We start from the raw sequence: 21,521 nt of genomic DNA, 5'->3' as shown, positions 1-21,521 counted from the left end.
TGAATCCTGCTCTCAAGAGCTTCTCCACCTCGCCATTTATAGCCTCATACCTCTCCTGGTTGAAGCACCTCCTCTTCTGCCTTACTGCCCGAGCACCTTTCTTTATTGCCAGCTTATGACATGCTACCTCAGGGTCAATCCCTGGCATGTCTTCATGTGTCCAAGCAAACACATCAGCATGAGCCTGTAAGCATTTCACCAACTCCTGCTTTTGCTCTCCCTTAAGTCTCGACCCGATTCTGATCGTCTTTCCCGGGTTCTCTGGTCCCAGGCTTACTGTTTCCAGATCCTCTACAGGTTCTTGTCTGCCCTTCTTGTTTTCCACTCGGGTATCGAGGGATGTTATCTGCATTGCTTCCCTTACTGCCGAGGAGTAGCAGCCTCTTGCGATCCTCTGGCCTCCTCGTACCACTCCTACTATCCCATTCACCCGGTACTTCAGAGCCAGATAATGGTTGGACAACACCGCTTTGCTCATCCTTAAAAATGGCCGACCTAGGATCATCTGGTAAGGACCTTCCTCATCCACTACGACAAAGTCCAGTATCATTGTTCTTTCTGTCGGGGAGCTTCCAATTGTGATAGGCAGCTCGACCACGCCCAGAGGGACTAGCTTCCCTCCTCCGAACCCCTTCAAGGAGGTATTGGTGTATTCCAACTTCCGGTCGGCTATTCTCATCTCTTCCAGGGTTGACTTAAATAACACATCAACTGAGCTCCCTGTATCAATCAGTATCCAGTCAAATTTCTTGCTAGCGACAGTAGCCTTGATGACTAAAGCATCCTCGTGGGGGTATAGAATCCCTTCCTCATCCTCATCCGTCCACATGATTGGCACTTGCCTGACCCTTGCTCGTTTGGCTGCTGGGGTGTTGAAGAGTACCTCCTTACTGGTCATGGCGTACCTAGCATAATTTTTTCTCGATCTATTAGAATCTCCGGCCAATGTTGGGCCCCCAGCTATCACCCTTACTGCGGGCTGCTCGCGCCTCAAGTTTCTACCACTCTGCTCCCCTTCACCTATTGTGGCCACCATCGGGAAAGTCTCATCCATAAACTCGTCCAGGTACCGATTTCTCACCAAATCTTCGACCTAGGTCTTGAGATCTCTACACTCTGTTGTGGTATGGCCATGGGTGCCATGGAACTTACAATAACGTCCTCTATCCCTCATGTTGGGTAGCTTTGTTATTGGTGTAGGGAGGTGCAGCAGCCCTCGATCCTTTATGGCCTCGTACACCTCATCCAGGGACATCTTTAAGGAAGTGTACCGCCCATAGTCCGGGTTCTGGTCGATCAGGTGCACTGCTCTTTCTCTGTTTGCCCCGCTCTGAGTTGGGGGCGGTGGAAGTACTTCTGGTCTGCTCGCTCTGCTACCGTGGGGATGTTGATGAAGACCACCAGATGCCGACTCATGCCTTCTCCAAGGCTCTCTAGCTGGGGAACGAGGAGGTTGCGCCCTGCTGCGCTGATACTGTGGTGGCCTCTGATGAGGCTGGTAAGCAGTTACCCGACCTCCTGCTCCACTACCGGAGGCCTGGTGGTCCCTCCTCCTGATCGGCCCATTCCCCGGTAATACTTTCTTCTCTTTCCTCCCCAACCCTTCTAACTGGTCTGTCTTAATCCGTGCAGCCTTCTCCTCTTCAATCTCGATGTCTCTCTTAGCCTGTTCGTATGCGGCTGCATACGTTTGAATAGCTGGGCTTCTCGAATTGTACCACAGCCTTCCTATCTTCACCCCTTCTTTCAATCCCCTTAACGCCTGAGGGTGGTTGAAGGCTCCCAAGTCGAGGACAGCCCGATGAAACCTCTTGATGAATTCCCGAAGGATTTCTTGCTCCCCCTGTTTCATGCTTTTCAGCTCCATCATGTCATCTTCCGGTGCCATTGCCCCACTAAACTGCTCCGCGAATTCCTGGCACATCTGCTCGAAGGTTTTAATGCTGCCCCGAGGAAGTTTCCTGTACCATTCTCGTGCACGTCCCTCAAGGGATAGTGGGAACACCCTGCACCTTTGGGATTGAGATAATCCTTGTACCCCAGTTATGTCGTTGAAGCGCTCTATGTGCGCTAGCGGATCAGTTCTTCCCGAGTATCTGAGGTCTGGGAGGCGGAAATCTCTCGGAATAACTGCCCTCATGATCTCTGCTGCGAGCGGTGATTCTCCGTCCAGCATTATCCTCCAACCAGGGGCTCTGTTCCTTCCTTGCATGTCGTCAATTATCTGCGCTAGTCTGCGCACTTCCTCCTCCAGCTGCACTGCACGACCAGGGTCACGTGCTGCAACTTGATCCCACTCTTGCTCTACATCATGCAAGTGTTGCCTCAACTCTGTTTCCTCTGCATTCACCACCCCGTCGTCCTCGTCACCAGTCTGTCTTGCCGGGGACTGCTCTCTTTCTCTATGAATTTCTCCCCGCAGAGGTACGTTACCTCTCTCACCACCAAATCTCCCGGTGGTTTGACTTCTCCCCGCACTATCGGGACCTGGTGCCACTCCACCGCCTCTCACCCTTCCCTCTTGGGTTACCCTTCGCTCGCTCCGCAGCTCATGCAGGATGGTTGTCAAGGTCTCCATCTGCTTTTCCATCCGTTCCATCCGGTCGAACATGACTTTTTCCCGTGCTTCACTGACTATCTCCCTCAGCGTCACGGAATCGTTAAGCCTCCTATCACCCCCTTGTGCACTACTTCCTCCTGTCTCCATTGCTTTTCACTTGCTTCACCCCTCTTCTTGCTATCAACAGAAGCTTTTTGCTCTCGTCCCCACAGACGGCGCCAAAATGTTGATGCGGGATTCCGGTTCTCCTCGTTCTACGACCAGGATCTCTGCTCGATCAACTTCATCACGACCAGGAGGTCTCCTCGCAAGGCTTCTTCTCCAGAGGTTCCTGCGCACACAGACAAGTCAGAGTACGCCGGTTATTTTCCCGGCGCAAACCCTCCGACGCTCAAGTCAGATATGAAGGTTCGGGGAACGCTTGCCACGGATCTTATGGCTTTTTCGTGGTTTTCTCTTCTTTTGAATTTCTTTTCTAATCTCAAAAATGCCAACCCCTTTACCTTCGTTGGCTACCTTTTTATAGGCTTCCTCTGAATCCCAGTTTTCCACTTTTTTCGAGACGGTACGGGACTCTGACTGCTGCGTTATGGGCAAACGTGGGATCTTGCGTGTTACGCCACGGTTCTGGGGAAAGCGTGGCTGTCGTGGTTCTGTGAGATCTTGTTTCCGCTTTTTGGGGGACGGTATGGGACTCCGACTGCTGCGTTATGCTGCGTTATGGGCAAACGTGGGATCTTGCGTGTTCCGCCGTGGTTCTGGGGAAAGCGTGGCTGTCGTGCCTAGATTCTCGGGCTGGAGAGCATGTCTTGCCAACTGCCGTCGACCGGGTCTCCTCGCCTCTCGACCTCTAGCCGGAATGGCCTTATGCCTCTTACAGGAAATTGGCCTCGCGGATGACGTGCTCGTGGACGAGCAGGATATTTCTGCTCCTGTTCCCCCGCGCACCAGGCTTTTACGGAACACACCGGTTCGCAGAACTCTGCCATCAGATATCTGCTCACCATGCCTGGTCTCGTCGACGTATTTCTCCCAAACAATTAAAATTCTCCATATAGCAGGAGGTCAATATTCTGTTGCGTACTCAGTATTTGAAAAGGTTGAAAATGGGATGAAGGCAATCATAAGTGAAGTAAACAAGTGCTATCGTTTGAAGCACATTTTGAAACAACAAGATCCCTCCTCCATTATGGGAAATTTGGAATGGTTGGAAGTAATCCAGTTTGATAATTTGGTTAATCTAGTACCATCCTCGACATCATTTCGAAATCTAACAACTTTGATGTTATGGAGATGCAAAGGATTGAGAAACGTATTAACATCCTCAACAGCAAAGACTCTAGTGTGGCTACGACGCATGAGTATAGGATCATGCCATAGGGTAGCAGAAATAGTGGCTGACGATGATGAGGGAGATAAAGATAATGCAGCAGCAGCAAATGATGAAATTGTGTTCAGTGAATTGAAGGAGTTGGAGCTTCGTTCTTTAAACGATCTCAGAAGCTTCTACTCAGGCATAAATTACGCCTTCAAATTCCCTTCTTTGGATGTATTAACTGTGAGCTTTTGCCCCAATATGAGGATTTTCTCCGGAGGAGAATTAAGTACGCCCGTTTTACGCAAAGTATTACATGAAGATTTTGTTAGGGACTGTTGGGACATTAAAGAACGTTGGATTTGGGAGCACGACCTTAACACAACCATACAAATGCTATATCTTCGGAATAAGGTACGTATTCGTTTAGTAATTGATTAAGAAATATTATTGATTTCACTCAAAAGTAATGTGTTGTTGAAAACAGAGGAGGACTAAGAGTGCATAAAATTGAGACTATGTGAGCAATTGTATGATTTACTAAACATAAAGGATTTTATTGATATTTCACGAGAAATGCTACACAGCTCGTAGCTTACGCTTCTTATTTTTCTCTTATTCTTCGCATTTCACTTTATGCCTCTAAGAAAGAGCCTAGAGGTACTTATTATAACCTAAAACTAATACAAACCACGCAAATATTAAATTATCAAAATAGGATAACCACATTTTACAAATCTCACCAAGTACTCAAGAATTTTCTAAACTTAGATATTTTCACCACCATTTGATAGTTCTTGATTAAAGTCATCTTCTATTCTCTACACAATTTTTGAATCTTCCATCGATTGAGCTTTGAACTTGGGCTTGGACAAGTGTAATTGAATTGGATCATAAAATTGAGCGTTAGACTTTTAACACGCACTAATCATTCTGAAACATATAGTTTCTATTTTGATTCTTGTGCTGCATGTGCATGCATTTATCAAAATTTTACTAATTAATTTCATTTTTAATCTGATTTGTTTATCGATCATTGCCATATCTTTATTTTTAATGGGTAAATACTAGGAAGAGAACAAAGAAGAGGATGACAATGAAGTGTAGGACGAGGAGGAAGATGCAGAAGGGCAATGATAACTGGTAAGAAGTTTTGTCTGGGATGTTCTAAATTTTGTGATGAGTAAGGTTCTGTTTAGTATTAAAGTGTATAGATTTTACGGCACAACAGTTATGAAAAAAAAAACTGTAGCTATGAAATAAAAATAATAAAATGTAATAAATATAATTTTAAATAATATTTTTTACAAAAATAATAAATATATTGTATGCGTTTCATCATATAACTGTAGTATTAAGTCAATTTAACTTTCAAGTCATAGCAGTTAGTGTTTACCAAATATAAATTGGCGATAAATATATATATATATATATATATATATATATATATATATATATATATATATATATATTAATTTATGTCAAAATTTGTGCTTATCATTAATTGATAATTAATGTCTCTTTAGGCATTTCAGAGGGGCTGCCTTCCTTTAACCTACTTGGGTGTTCCAATTTTCAAGGGCTGTCCTATCCTAAACATTCTCATTTACAGGCCCTAACTGACAAAGCTAGATCGAAGCTAAATGGTTGCAAAGGAAAGCTATTATCCTTTGCAGGGAGGGATAGTCAATTTTGCAGCTAGTGATGCGGTTTTTGTGTTGTAATTAAGGGACCTTATATTGGCGGTTTGGGATGTTCTTAGGTATTCAAACAGCTTTTTATGCTGAGCTCATGGCGTTGATTTGGGTATTGCGCTTGCAGCGTGCTTTCCGTAAATGTGATTTTTTGTTGGTCATTAATTAAGCTCCTTTCTAATCCTCCTCTTGGATACTCCTTAAAATGCTACGTAATCTTTGGTACAATTGTAGTAACCTTTTTTCACCGTATGAATTTTCATTTTTCTTACATCTATCCGAAAAATAATAGTATGACTGACCTCTTGATTAGTAAATATGGAGGTTCGTTTATTGTCTTTGTGACGTGGGTAAAGTTTAGATGATTTGAATTTGGATAAATAATTAAATAAACCTGCTTGAAAATCACTTGATCATGCTTTTGAGACATATTATGGGTATTAAGCACACCCTAAGTTATACATAAAGTACAGGTGAGCAGGTGAGACAAAGAACGTCGGACTTTGGGACCACGACCTTAGTAAAAACCATACAACAGCTCAACCGGGGGGGGGGGGGAGGGAATACAATTAAGTGACAGGCATTGATTGAAACATACAATTTCTGTTTTAATTTGAATTTGTTTTCTCGTCTACTCTCCTATTTCTACAAATAGAATTAAGATTTATGAGCTTGCTAAATAATTGAATGTGCTCAAAGTATAAAGCTTCTTAATTTGATTTCGACCAGCAAGTATTTCTTTTCAAACTTCTTTAATTTGGACGATAAATTTTATCGTGGGTGAGTGATTGTTTAACTTCTTGAATTTTGTTAGTATCATAATTGCGAATGTAATTTTATTATTTACTATTAGTTGTTCTTTCTTTACCATTTCATGCCTTTGGAATGATTTGTAATAATACATTTATAATTTAAAGGACAAAAAACTATTAAAAAAATTATAAAGGTTGAAGCCAGGGTTTCAGTATTAAATCATGACTGATAAAAGGTTAGCAAAGGCCGTGAGCCCGTGAAAGAAAAATGATAAGGGAAATTGTGATAATTAGCTTACTAAGTGTATTTTGGGTATTAACATGCGTCTATTAAGTAAAATTTAGATTTTAAAATTTAATAATGTATTTATTGAGTAGATGAATTTAATAAGGGTGGGGCTATTTGAACCCAGCAATGTACTCTCTACTACATTCTCTTTTTAGTTAAGAATTTTATTATATATATAATTTTTTGAAAAATAATTAATCTCTTCTTCTGTGTCTCTTTTCAATTTAACAAATTCTCATTAATTCATTCAAATATGTTCTTTTAGCTACAAATAATTGATATCACTAACTAAGAGGAGCATAATCCACTATTTAAAAATATACATCAACAAATTTTTATCAGCCAAGAAATTTAATAAATATAGAAATTAATTATTACGAAACATAAAAGCTAATGAAAAAATAATTCTTATAAATAGAAAGCATGAAATAAAGATCATGGTATACTAGGAAAAACCCAAAAAAAAAAAGGATTAAAAAAAGTGAATTTGAATGTTTAGTTTGTAGAATATAAGAGTAAAGAGAGAATACATAATTATAAGGTAGAGAGAAAGAGATTAGTGAGCGCAATTTAGAGATTTCCAAATTTTTAATTTTTAATAAATGAATTTATTTTTTTAAAATGGGTGTAGAGAGGAATTTGGTGGGTTGAAATAGCTTTACCTATTTAATAAATATTTTGGTGTTCAAATAGTCCCCTTTTTAGAATGATAATTTTGCCCTTTCGTATTTTAATGAATTTATATTATTGAGTTTAGTTTATGTACGAAGACATTTTCCCCTCTATTACACTAGCACGAAGTCAAGGGAGAACTAACTGTCTTGATCAAAACATAAGAAAACATAAGATTTTGTAATTCTTTTAGTAATAAAGCTTTAGGATACACTACATAGTATTTGTTGCACCACATTGTTATTTTACAATAACTTAAAGTTGTGAGATTAGTATTAAAATCTTGACAAAAATATCTAACCATTAATTTCGTCATCATTATTGTTATTATTATTATTAACAACAATTACAAAAATAAGAACAATAACAATAATAATAATATAATATATTAATATTTTAATAGAGGATAAGAGTGAAATTATGAAATTTGAGTGGGTTAAAATAGAGAGTTTAAGGAATGAGAACTTAATTCCTAATTCTTTATCTTAAAAATATGTGGATCCTGTATGTTTCATTCTCATTCTCACCTTTTATTTTAATAAGTAAACATTATAAATTATTTTTATTTCAGATTTTGACTCCGCAATGCAGGAAGTAAACGCACCATAATAGCAGAGAAGGTAGGTAGCTAAGTTGGCAACTTTTTCCCTTAAAAATATCTACCATACTTACCTGAGATATTTACCATCACATGCAATCATCAATAGAGTCACAAATAATCATAATTAAAGTTAGGGTCTTGCTTTCGAATTTGATTCAGCAGGTGATCTCCACCATTTGGATCGTTGTTTCCTAATCCGATGGACAACGATTAAACGGCCATAAAGCTAAGAAGATTAATTAATTCCAAAAGACATGACCAACATTGGCTTTCCAGCGGCACTTAAAAATGCAGAGGGGTCACTTTTAGTGAAAATAATACGACAAACCACTATTCTTCAAAGTTTACCCATTCATGAGATCAATTTTTAATATCAGTCTTTCTTTGCATTCATTAATATCAGTCTTTCTTTGCATTCATTAATTTTCAATCAACAAACCCTTTCCTTATTTCCATCTTTTGATCAAAGCCACACTTTGCGTCTGTCTATTTTATTCATTGTTGTTTTGTTATTTAGCCCTTTGCCGTCAAATCTTTTGAATTTTCAATCTCAACTTTGATGTTATGGAGATGCTAAGGATTGAGAAACGTATTAACTTCCTCATCAACAACAAAGACTGTAGTGCGGCTACGACAAATGAGTATAGGATCATGCCATATGGTAGCAGAAATAGTGGCAGATGATGATGAGGGAGCTACATAACCACCACAACTCGAGTTTGGCATATCCTGTAAACTAGAGCACACACAAACGTTAGAGGTGGAGCCAGTAGTGACCGGCGACCACACTTTCACGCTCAAGTAAGATTTTGCACAATAAGAGATTGTCTCAAGGTCAAAAATGGACCTTCAAACTGATAAAAAAATTGGTGAAAATACTCTCCGTGTGTGCTCTGAGGAAGAAGATGCATGAGAGCAATATTTTTGGGTGAATGAAAGTTGGTTACCGTTGGAGAGTGTGACTTGAGCATTTTAGGAGTTGCCTGAGGGTCTTTCCGTCATTTCGGATACATAACGCTAATTGATTTGGTTTCCCTCCCTCGGGTGAGGGTATTTTAGAGACTGTAATTGTGGTCCCGAGATGGTGATGTACTCAAACAAGGGAGACAAAAAAACCAATAGCCAGTTAGCCACCCTCTTGCTCCTTAGTTTCTACGCGTGGCCTTTCCTCCAACCAGTGGTCCTGCTGGTTTTTTGACCACTGCAAGGGATAACTGAGGTGGCAGCTCTCTTATTCCCTTTTTTGCTTTCTTTTCCCTCATTGGTTCCTTGCCTTCAGCAGAATAAGATATTTTCGATTTGGTATATGAAGCACGTACTGTTCACGCGTGATCTTATCCACCAAGGACATCGATTCTGACTTTGCCCCTCAATTGCATATGTTTTTACCAAAGCTACGGGAAGCTTGTCTCCTATCTTGGCTTAAGCTTCCCAGCCTTCTCAATCTAGCTGTCTGGTTTCACTAATTTAACCCACTAATGCCATGTGTCGGCATTTCATTACCTCATGTCTGCACCAGTAATTCCTCCCAAACAATAGTAATGTAACAGCAACGAATGATGAAATTGTGTTCAGTGAATTGAAGGATTTGTAGCTTCATTCTCTAAAAGATCTCACAAGCTTCTATTTAGGCGTAAATTGCACCATGAAATTCCCTTCTTTGGATGTATTAACTGTGAGTTTTTGCCCCAGTCTGAAGATTTTCTCGGGAGGAGAATACAGCACACCCATTTTACACAGAGTATGGCATGAAGATTTTGTTAGGGACTGCTGGGACATTAAAGAACGTCGGATTTGGGAGTAAGGCCTTAATACGACCATACAACATCTATGTCTTTAGAAAAAGGACCTTAATACAACCATGCAACAACTATATCTTCAGAAAAAAAGGTACATATTCGCTTAACAATTAATAAAGAAGTATCATTGATTTCACACAAGAGTAACGTACTCGTCATTCCGAAACATATAGTTTCTCTTTTGATTCTTGTGCTGCATTTGCACGCATTTAATTATCAAATTTTTGCTAATCAACTTCATTTTTAATCTGATTTGTTTAACGATCATTGCCATATCTTTGTTTCTAATGGCTAAACACTAGGAAGACAACAAAGAAGAGTAGGATAATGAAGTGTAGGACGAGGAGGAAGATGCAGAAGGCAATGATAACTGGTAACAAGCTGTATTTCAGATGTTCTCATTTTTCGTGGTCGCTATCAAATTATATAGAATGACGTTAACTTGGGTGACATGAAATATTTTAAAGTTAGCAGTGGCACTTTTATCACTTAATAATTCAACTGAGATGCTCTCATAAATAATAAATAAAATATATTATTTAAAAAAAAATCATCAAAATTTTTCAAAAGCTAGCTGGGACACGAGCCTTAACGGGTCCTATGCTAGATGCGTCCAACCTTTTACATGATATGAATCTTCATTTCTCTAACACTTACTGACAAAACAGTAATATGACTAATCTCTTGACTAATATGGGGTTCACCGCCAAGACTTCTTTTGTCGAGATTTTATATAAAAAGTTAGTATTCATTGGATAAGTAATATTAGCTGGTGGTAACTAACTTTAAATTAATTCTCTTCTATTTTGTGAAATTTACTCCCAAAAAAAAAAGTACTTTATGAAATTGTTTGAAAGAACATTCAACTCCATCTTTAAATTCTTTTTGTTCTGATTGATCACCCAAGGCCAAGTACTAATAAAAAGGTTGAAAATGGGATGAAGGCAATCATATGAGAAGTAAATAAGTGATATGATCTGACGTACATTTTGAAACAACCAGCAATAGTCCTCTATTGCCATTGCAGACAAGCCACAAAAGTTCTACTGTTTACTGTCATCTTCAAGCCATATCTGAATTCGTTCAGTGTACAGTACTTGTATTTTTTTGAATTTGCTTTCCTCATCTACACCTCTAGCAATGTAAATCTTCATTTGCTCAAAAATTTTATTGTTGGTAAAGCTTCTTAATTTGATTCCACCGACAATTTTTTTCTTCTGAAACTTCTTTAAATTCGACAATAAATTTTATCGTTGGTTAATCATTGTATATCCATCAACAAAAGAGCTTATATGAGACCTGTTTAATTACTTGAATTTAGTTAGTATCCTGATTATGAATGTAATTTTATTATTAGTTGCTCTTTCTTCAACATTTCACGCGTTTCGAATAATTTGTAACAATAAATTTATAATTTAACGGCAAAAACGTACTGAAAAAAATTAAAAAGGATGAACCTAGGGTTTGGTTTCAAAATCATGACTAATAAAGGTTAGAAAGGTGCTGAAGGAAAAAGGATAAGAGAAATTATGATAATTAGTTTACTAAGGGTATTTTTGGGTTTTCACGCGTTTCGAATAATTTGTAACAATATATTTATAATTTAACGGCAAAAACGTACTGAAAAAAATTAAAAAGGATGAACCTAGGGTTTGGTTTCAAAATCATGACTAATAAAGGTTAGAAAGGTGCTGAAGGAAAAAGGATAAGAGAAATTATGATAATTAGTTTACTAAGGGTATTTTTGGGTATTAATGTGTATTCATACAAAAAAAATTTACATTAATGATGTTTTTATCGAGTAAGTGGGTCTAATACATATTTTGGTGTTCAAATATTTTTTTAGAATAATAATTTGGCCCTTCATATTTCAATGAATATACATGAGTTTAGTTTGCGTAAAAGGATGCTTCGCCCCTACTACACTGGCATGATGCTAACGGTCAACTAGCAGTCTTGAACTAGCAGTCTTGGTGTTAGGATATAGTATTTACACATGGTCTCAAGTTGTTGTTTTACAATAACTTCAAGGTGAGGTTATTTTAATTTAAAGTTTTGAATTAAAATCTTAATACAAATTTTTAACCATTGATCTTATTAACTCGTGATAGTACAGAAGGTGGATGAGTTGGCAACTTAAATAATAAAAGAATAATAAGCCTAGGGAAAAGATGAAATAAGAAAGCAAAGCAATGGTAAAGGTTAAGTTTTTCACTTTTTTTCACTTCAAAATATCTACCATATCTATCTGGTTTATTTATCATCACATGGAAATCATCATTAAGGTAACAAAGGGTCATGCTCTCAGCAAGTGATCTCCCACCGTTTGGATTTCTGTTCCCTAATCCGACGGACAACGGTTAACCGGCTAAGATGATTAATTAATCAGCACTGATGTTTACCCCGGGTCAAACCCCGAAACAGCTGCAAAGGTCGTAGTTTCAGCTCTTGTTTTTTTTTTTTTTGTTCTGATTTGTTGTTAATGACACCGTTTCTGTTAAACGACACCGCTTCTGATTTGTTGAGAACGAAGTCGTTTTGGTTAGGACACATTAGTTTCTTCTTCCTCTTCGTTTAACTCAGCTGCAGAAACCTTGCTTCTTCCTCTTCATTCCCTTAACCCACCTGTAGAACCCTTTGATTGAGATGAATAAATTTTCTACGCCCTGATCTTAAGCGTGGGAATTTTACCGATGAAGAAGATGAACTCATTATCAAGCTTCATAGTTTGCTAGGAAACAAGTAATTAATCAAGCTTCTCCTCTCTTTTTTCTTTTTAAATTTTTATTTGTTTAGGGGTGGGTTAATTTTAATTATTAGATCTAAAAAAAAAATTTTTTTTTTTGGGTGGGGGGTGTTTTGAATTTGTGTAATGTGGTTGTTGATAGCTGGAAGATTACCAGGAAGCACAGGTAATAAAATAAAGAATTATTGGAATACACACATCAAGCAGAAATTACTTAACCGTGGCCTTGACCCTCAAACCCACCGCCCTCTCAACTTAATTCATAACCATAATAATTTCAACAAATACACTGTTAATAATAATGAAGAAATAATGCATAGCAGCACCCATTGTCAAGAAAATCTCGACTTAGAGCTATCCATTGGACTTGCTTCTTCTGAATCTGCAGACTCAATACCACTGCAGCAACGACAATAGCCGCAGCAGCAGAAGCAAGTTGTTGATTACAACAAATTTTTTGAAGTGAAGCAAGCAGTTTGTTTGTGTTGGCAACTGGGTTTTGGGAGAAGTCAACTGGGTAAGAATTGTACTCAAAATTCTAGTGTGGTGAAATGAAGAGAGAGAGAGAAAGCAGATGGGTTCTGGCGTTGCTTTTGCCTTAGTGTGAGAATTTTGCCTTTTGAAAAACGGCGTCGTTTTACCGAGAATGAAAACAAAAACAAAATAATAGATGAAACGGCATCGTTTTAGAGCCCTTTCGGGATTTAACCCGAGGCAAACATCACTTTCCTTAATTAATTCCAAAAGACATCCGGCTAAGATGATTAATTAATTCCAAAAGACATAGAGGGGTCGCTTTTAGTTTTTAATCTCATCCTTATTCTCCGTTGTCTGCCACAACAAGAAGTTAAAAGGAAGTTGTTAAAAAGAATACGACAAAACTTTACTCTTCAGAGTTGAATCGCTCCTCCATTATTGAGATCATTTTTTAATATCAGTCTTTCTTTGCATTCATTCCCAGTCAACAAAACAAACCCTTCCTTACCATTTTCATCCTTTGATCAGAAACACACTTTGCTTCTGTTTATTGTGTTCATTGTTGTTCTTGTATTCCGCTTTTGCCGTCAACTCTTTCGAATTTTCAATCTTCTGATCTCAGCAATATTTGGCCTCTGTTTGTTGTAATCTTCAGTCTTGTTATCTGGTTTTGCTCTGTTCTCTATCTAGTCTCTGTTTTATTCTGTATCTACTCTTTGTATTTTCTTCTTACTCTGCCCCATCTTGTTGTAGTCACTCGTGTTTAATCACTTAGTTTGCTTCATTATTGGATCAATTGTTTTTCAAAAATTCAGAAAAGGAGAGAGAGAGGAAAAGGCCTGAAGATGGCTGAAATCATTCTTACTATTGTTGTAGAAGTTGTAAAGTGCTTGGCTCCTCCCGCATATCGCCAAATTAGCTATTTGCGTGAGAGTAAGTACATGAGCAACTTACAGAATCTCAAGATTGAAGTTGACCATCTGAAGTCTGAGAGGGTGCGCACAGAGCACCAGGTTGATGAGGCTAAAAGAAAAGGAGAAGAGATTGAAGAGAACGTTGAGAATTGGCTTGCAACGGCAAATAATGTCATTGTTGAGGCAGTTAAGTTTACAGACGATGAAGCCATTGCAAATAAGCGTTGTTTCAAGGGATTATGTCCTAATTTGAAGACCCGCCGTCGACTTAGCAAGGAAGCGGAGAGGCAGAAGGAGGCTGTTGTCAAAGTCCGAGAAGCTCGAAGATTTGATAGAATTTCCTACTGTACTGCTCCAGAGGATATACGGCTTATCTCTAACAAAGACTACGAGCCCTTTGAATCAAGAATGTTCACTTTGAGGAATATACTCAGTGCACTAGAAGATCCCGATGTCAATATGCTTGGGATTTATGGGATGGGCGGCATCGGAAAGACGATGCTGGCGGAAGAAATTGCTAGGAAAGTCAAGAGCGACAAACTCTTTGATCAGGTGGTTTTTGTTGAGGTGTCCCAGAATCAAGACATACGAAAGATTCAAGGAGAAATCGGAGATAAACTAGGCCTGAAGTTTCATGAGGAGAGTGAATCAGGAAGGGCGAACAGCTTATTTACACGTATAAAAGCAGAGAAGAAGATCCTGATAATTCTAGACAACATTTGGGAAAATCTTGATTTGCGGGTTGTCGGAATTCCACATGGAGATGGTCATAAAGGTTGTAAAGTACTGTTGACGGCCAGAAGTCAAGATGTATTGTCTGGGAAGATGGATTCTCGACCAAATTTCTCAATTGGTGTTCTAAACGAAGAAGAAGCTTGGAGTCTATTCAAGAAGATGGCAGGTGATTATATTGAAGGTAGTGAATTCCAATCGATAGCAAGGGATGTGGCAAAGGAATGTGCAGGTTTGCCTGTTTCCATTGTGACGATAGCGAGGGCATTAAGGAACAAGAGATTATTTGAATGGAAGGATGCGTTGGAACAACTAAGAAGGCCATCCTCAACGAATTTCAAAGACATACAGCCAACTGCATATACAGCAATAGAGTTGAGTTACAACAAATTAGAAGGGGAGGAGCTGAAGAACATCTTTTTGCTAATAGGATATACAGCCATATCATCCATTGATGCCTTGTTAATGTGTGGTATGGGATTAGGTTTATTTCAAGGTGTCAATAAGATGGAAGTAGCACGAGCTCGAGTACTGACATTGGTGCACAAACTCAAAGCTTCTTGCATGTTGCTAGACCATATAAGCAAGAAGGAAGAGTTCTTTTCCATGCATGATGTTGTTCGCGATGTTGCCATATCAATTGCATCTAGAGAGCAAAATGCGTTGACAGCGACAAATGAGCAGGTTGATGGTTTCAGGGAATGGTCAGACGAAAGTGCAGTAAAGCGTTACACTTCGATCGTCTTACATGATGTCAGGACTAATGTGCTTCCTGAAGTAGTGGAATGTCCTCAACTCAAACTTCTTTTTATAAGTGCGGATAAGGAATCTTCATCATTAACCATTCCAAACAATTTTTTCAAGAGGATGATACAGGTCAGAGTTATAAACTTGACTTACATGAATCTACTATCACTGCCTTCAACACTTGGTTTTCTGTTAAACCTTCGAGCACTGAGTTTGTGTTATTGCAAATTGCTAGATATAAGTGTTATAGGAGGCTTGAAGAAACTAGAAATCCTTTGTTTAAGAGGCTCTGACATTAAGCAGCTGCCAACAGAAGTAGGTCAATTGACTTGGCTAACCTTGCTTGATTTGAGAGAATGTAGGAAACTAGAAGTTATCCCACCAAATGTTTTATCAAATTTATCCCATTTAGAAGAACTATACATAAGTTGTAGAAGCTTTCAAAAATGGGAGGTGGAGGTGGAAGGGGTTAAGAATGCTAGCGTTGAGGAGTTGAAGCATTTGCCTAACTTGACCTCTTTAGAATTAGACATCCATGATGTCAACACTCTGCTCAGAGGCTTGTTCTTGGAGAAGCTGGAAAAGTACAGAATACGTATTGGAGATTGGTATTGGGAGAGCACCAACATTTGGCGTAGAGAATTCAGACTCAGGCTGAACAACAAGATTTGCTTGAAGGATTGGCTGATCGTGCAACTGCAGGGAATTGAAGACCTTGAATTACGTGAATTGCAAGAGCAAGATGTCAATTATTTTGCTAATGAATTAGCCAAAGTGGGTTCTTCAGAACTCAAGTTTCTCAGGATCCATGGTTGCAGCGACGCCCTCAATCCGCCGGCAGAGTCAAAGGTATGATCATTCCTAATTGAAATAATTGGTATGAAGGAATTTTTCACTTGGGATCTAATATTAAAAATAATATAATAATAACATCAAGTACTTTTTTACTGTAATCATAAAATTTACTTATAATAGCTTAATAACTTTTTACTATTCCCCAACAACAAAATCTTGTTGACATCAGACTTGGATGACATAAAATAAACCTTTAATAAAGAAGCTCAAATAAAATCGTAATTGTACTTTATTCTATGTGTAGAGTTCTCAAATTTAGATCGGTAATTTTATTTTAAATTAAAGCTTTGGTCATTCTTTCCTAGCTTAATTGATCTAACCCTTGAATTTAAACCATTTTTCAGACCTTAAATCGTATCCAAATATCATAAGACATGTATGTAGCATCGTAGAAAGGTTTCAATCCAGAATTTTAAAGTGCGAGAACGTCCAAGAAAATGCATAAACCGTGTGGTTTAAGCATTTCAAGTTGTAAGCCTTTAAAACCCCGCGATTTTAAAGTTTTCTTTTCCCACACTTTAAGATCTTAGACCAGAAAACTACTATGTAGCATCATATTTATAAAAATTATGACATCGTTTTGTCAGATTATAAGTTACAATAAAAATAGAAGTTTCTTGTGCATCAAAGTTAATTTTTAAAAATCATCAAATGTTATGTTCATGCTCATTTCCAAAGTAACCAATTTTGCTAAGTCTTTAATGTTTGCAACTAAATTAATATTTAAATCTTTTAGCTTCAGGATAAAACCACAAATATATATATATATATAATTAATTGTCTTATATTTTCCGTACTCTTAGAATAATCATATTAAGAGAATATTCATTGTTTATCTATCTAAATAGGTAACAAGTTTAATTTTTTATATTAACTCTGTTATTATTATTATGTTTTCTAACGAAATCTCAAACTTGCAATCCAAAATATCGAATTTCGATCTAGTACCAAATTAAGTTGTACTAATTTTTAAAGGTCTTGTGTCACGTTGTATTAAAGATTGTGTTCACAATTAAATTTATACTCTAAAATCAAGATGCCTTCAATGTTGACAGAGACAGGAGGAATCAGCAAATGATATGCAGTCGAATGAAATCATTTTGGAGGACAATGTTAATATTTCTAATACACTTTTCATTGAGAAGGTTGGTTACTAATAACCCAATGGCCTTTTCAGTTCTCTGATTTTTGCTTTTTCATCCTTCGATATTCTTGTTTTTTTGCAGATATGGCAAGAGTAATTAATAATTATATGATTTTTAATATCAACTGTTGTAGGTGTAACAAATACATTCTCAGAGAAAATAATTGGTACTCTTGACAAACTAAATGAATTGATAATAATAAGAATAATAATAATAATAAACATATGTATTAGGGAATACCAAATATGTTGTAAGGAAAATGTTATTTTGACCCAAAAAAGTGGGTTTTTAAATTTTGACAAAAGCATGAAAATACTAAAATGTCTTGACAAAAATAAAGTTGATTGATAACTACCCGGATATTGACAATCTTTTTTTGTTTTTGTGAAAATTTTGTAACTCAATTTTTTGTCAATATAGCATTGTTGATCTTGTAATTCCTAATAATGAAAATATATTTTGACTGATAAATTGATTAACATTTATGACTTCACATTTTCTTGAACATACATCTTTAGAGTACCTATCAAATTAGTGAGGAATAATTTGGAAAACTCGATTGATGCTTCATGCTTGTTTGTATGAAAGACTGAAGATAACTATAACATGACAGAGATTACTTTTATTGATTTGTCCATCAAGCAAGAAGTTAATTTTTTGATCGACCAGGTTGCGTTACCAAAGTTGGAGAAGTTGGAGTTGCGTTCAATAAATATTGAGAGAATTTGGCAAAACCAAGTTGCAGCCATGACTTGTGGTATTCAGAATTTAACGCACTTGACCTTTTACAATTGTATGAATTTAAGATGTCTATTTTCATCTTGTACAGTTAGCAATAACAGCTTTGTTCGACTCCAATACATTAAGATAGAAAAATGTCATGTCTTGGAAGAGTTAATAGTCATGGACAACCAGGAAGAAGAAAGGAAGAAAGTAATGTTTCCTCAGTTACAATATCTAAAGATGTATGATCTTGAAAAACTCACAAGCTTCTGCACAGGAGACGTACATATGCTTGAATTTCCATCCTTGAAAGAATTATGGATATCTCAGTGTCCTGAATTCATGGTGAGATTTAAAAGAACTACTAATGACTTGAACAAAAAGGTACGCACATGAAATTTAAAATTAATTTTTCAACTCTTGTATGTACTTTCTGCATGTTAGGTGTATTATTATTATTTTCTAAAAGGTTAAAATTTATTGGATAAACATATTGTATTAGCTAGGTACATGAAATTTAAAATTAATTTTTCAATTGTTATAAGTACTTTCTGCATGTTAGGCATATTATTATTATTTTCTAAAAGGTTAAAATTTATTAGATGGACATATTGTATTAGCTAGTGGTAACTTCTAATTCTTTTCTATTTTGTTAAATTTCCTCCAAAAAGCACAGTACTAATTTTGTGAAATTGTTAGAAAGGATATCAACTTATCCATTTTGCATTTTCTTTGTTTGTTCTGATTGATCACGCAGGTGTTTCCCAATTTGGAAGAGTTGATAGTAGATGCAAAGTATATAATAACAAATAAATTTCTATTTTCAGAAGACTTGCTATGCAAACTTAAATGCCTTGATGTTGCGTTTGTTGATGAGTTGACTGCTATTTTATCACTTGATGATTTCCTCCAGAGATTTCACACCATGAAAGTTCTCCGAATAGAAGGATTTAATGGTTGGTTGGAAAAAGAAAAGGTTGAAGATGGGATAGAGATAATCATAAGAGAAGCATTCAATTGTTATGATCTGAAGTACATCTTGAAACAAGAGTCCTCCTCTATTATGAACAATTTGGTTATTCTACGTGTAACGAATTTTCACCGTTTGATCAATCTTGTGCCATCCTCGACATCCTTTCAGAATCTTACAACTTTGGAGATATCGTATTGCAACGGATTGAGAAACGTATTAACATTCTCAATTGCAAAGACTCTGGTGCGACTCAGAGAAATGAAGATAGAAGCATGTGAGATGATAACAGAAATAGTACTGGCAGACGATGACGATGATCATGATGCAGCGAAAGATGAGGTTATTGCTTTCAGCGAATTGAACGAGTTGAAGCTTTTAAATTTAAAAAGTCTGAGAAGCTTCTACTCTGGCAATCGTGCCTTGAATTTCCCATCTTTGGAAAGATTACTGGTGGATGATTGCACTAATATGAAAATTTTCTCTAGAGGAGAATTAAGCACACCCGTGTTACACAAAGTGCAGCTGAATATGTGGGATGAAGCATGTTGGGGTTGGAAGGAGGGCTTAAATACAACCATTGAACAAGTAAATCTTCAAAAGGAAAGCTTCCTCAAGAAGCGTCGTGAAGCTCCTCCATCCCAGCAATTCCTTTCTTTCGCTCCTGCCCCCAATCTCAATCTCCAAACCAGGTTGGAAATTTTGCCCGCGATGGTTGCTGGCGTTTGGTCAGATGACAACAACTTGCAGCTGGAAGCAACTACTCAGTTCCGAAAAGTGATTTCAAATGAGAGGAGTCCACAAATTGAGGAAGTCATACAATCTGGCGTTGTCCCGCGCATTGTTGAGTTTCTAATGAGGGAAGACTATCCGCAAATTCAGTATGAGGCTGCTTGGGCTCTTACAAACATTGCTTCTAAAACTTTGCAGAAGGTGGTGATTGACCACGGTGCTGTTCCAATATTTGTGAAACTACTTGCTTCTCCAAGTGATGATATCCGGGAGCAGGCTGTTTCGGCATTGGGAAACGTTGCTGCTGGCTCACCTCGATTCCGTGATCTTGTGCTTAGTGAAGGAGCTCTAATTCCATTGCTAACACAGTTAAATAACAATGCAAAACTTTCAATGAAGAGAATAGCCACACGGACGTTGGCTAATTTATGCGGGGGCAAGCCGCAGCCAATATTAGATCAGGTGAGGCCAGCTCTTCCGGTGCTTGCACAGCTTATTCGTTCAAACGATGAAGAGGTCTTGACTGATGCCTGCTGGGCACTCTCCTATCTTTCTTATGGTACGAATGACAAAGTTCAAGCTGTGATCGAGGCAGGTGTCTGTCCACAACTTGTTAAGCTCCTTGGTCATCCATCACCTTCAGTGCTCACTCCTGCTCTGCAGGCTGTTGGAACTATTGTGATGGGGAACGATTTCCAGACTCAGTGTATAATTGACTGTGGTGCACTGCAGTACCTTTTGAGCCTGTTGATCCATAATCATAAAAAGAGCATCAAGAAGGAAGTTTGCTGGATTATTTCAAATATGGCATGTGGAAACAGGGAACAGATTCAGGCGGTAATTGATGCTGGCTTAATTGGTCTCCTTGTCAATCTGCTTCAAAATGCTGTATTTTATATAAAGAAGGAGGCTGCATGGGCAATTTCAAATGCCACCTTTGGTGGCACTCATGAGCAAATCAAGTACCTCGTGAGAGAGGGGTGTATAAAACCATTGTGTGATCTCCTTCTATGCTCTGATCCAGAGATCGTCACTGTTTGCCTAAAAGCATTAGAGAACATTTTGCAGGTCGGGGAAGCCGAAAAGAATACGGACACAGACATTGGAGATGTTAATCAGTTTGCCCAGTTGATTGAAGAGGCCGAGGGAATAGAAAAGATAGAAAATCTGCAAAGTCATGATAACTTCGAGATCCATGAGAAGTCAGTAAAGATTCTCGCGACATACTGGTGTGGCCGTGTGGTTGGTCCTCAGCCCGGTTTGTCGCATGCAGGGAATGAGGAGGAAGATGCACTGGGCAGTAATGTGATAACCAATGGTAAGGTCTATTAATTGTTATTATTATTATTATTACTTCGAGTCGGCTTTCAGATTTATAACAACGCTCATTATCTTGTTTCTTTCACTCGATGATTTCAGGTTGAATGGTGGAACAGTCCTTTATCCATGTCGTTGCAGGATATACGGTAGCCAGATTAATTTCTTAGCATTAATTGTGTTACCAAATTTCAATTTGTAGGCACCCCCAAAGACTTTTCAAGTGCCATATTTTAGTTAATTAATTAAAGATGCATGTGTGAATCAATAATCATGCTTGTGCGTGCGTGCCTTGAGTTAAAATGCATTGGAATGCTCGAGTGCGAACATTAAATGCGAACATGATTATTTAATATTTTAGTAGTGATGCAATTTTAAATGCTCGAGTGCCTTGAGTTAATCATTCTAATCATACAATTTTTTCATGAAGATAATTTAATATTTTAGTAGTGAAATCATTGGAGTAGCATTCGAACATTAT

The 21,521-nt window shown here is 37.7% G+C and overlaps 1 protein-coding gene and 1 pseudogene across 1 annotated transcript; both read left to right on the top strand.

The window, feature by feature from the left end:
• The first annotated feature begins 3,917 nt into the window (after positions 1-3,917).
• On the top strand, positions 3,918-12,983 carry LOC112098140 (annotated as a pseudogene).
• Positions 12,984-13,694: 711 nt separating this feature from the next.
• Positions 13,695-21,287, top strand: LOC18040679 (disease resistance protein At4g27190). The gene is made up of 5 exons (XM_006432944.2): positions 13,695-16,147; positions 17,209-17,298; positions 17,968-18,405; positions 18,779-21,041; positions 21,143-21,287. The coding sequence occupies exons 1-5, from the start codon at positions 13,751-13,753 to the stop codon at positions 21,145-21,147; spliced, it is 5,193 nt and encodes a 1,730-aa protein (XP_006433007.2). The 5' UTR covers positions 13,695-13,750; the 3' UTR covers positions 21,148-21,287.
• Positions 21,288-21,521: the final 234 nt, after the last annotated feature.

Source organism: Citrus clementina, unplaced genomic scaffold, assembly GCF_000493195.1.
Source record: "Citrus clementina cultivar Clemenules unplaced genomic scaffold, Citrus_clementina_v1.0 scaffold_5, whole genome shotgun sequence".
NCBI classification, from domain to species: Eukaryota; Viridiplantae; Streptophyta; class Magnoliopsida; order Sapindales; family Rutaceae; genus Citrus; species Citrus x clementina.
The sequence above is the reverse complement of the archived record's forward strand: the minus strand, read 5'-3'. Positions and strand labels throughout refer to the sequence as shown.

What these genes read in the sequence shown, in the direction of transcription:
- LOC18040679 (XM_006432944.2), top strand. Translation starts at nt 13,751, where the DNA reads ATGGCTGAAATCATTCTTACTATTGTTGTAGAAGTTGTAAAGTGCTTG. An exon ending in ATACACTTTTCATTGAGAAG is followed by an intron (nt 17,299 to 17,967) that starts GTTGGTTACTAA and finishes TTGATCGACCAG; the next exon opens with GTTGCGTTACCAAAGTTGGA. An exon ending in CTAATGACTTGAACAAAAAG is followed by an intron (nt 18,406 to 18,778) that starts GTACGCACATGA and finishes TTGATCACGCAG; the next exon opens with GTGTTTCCCAATTTGGAAGA.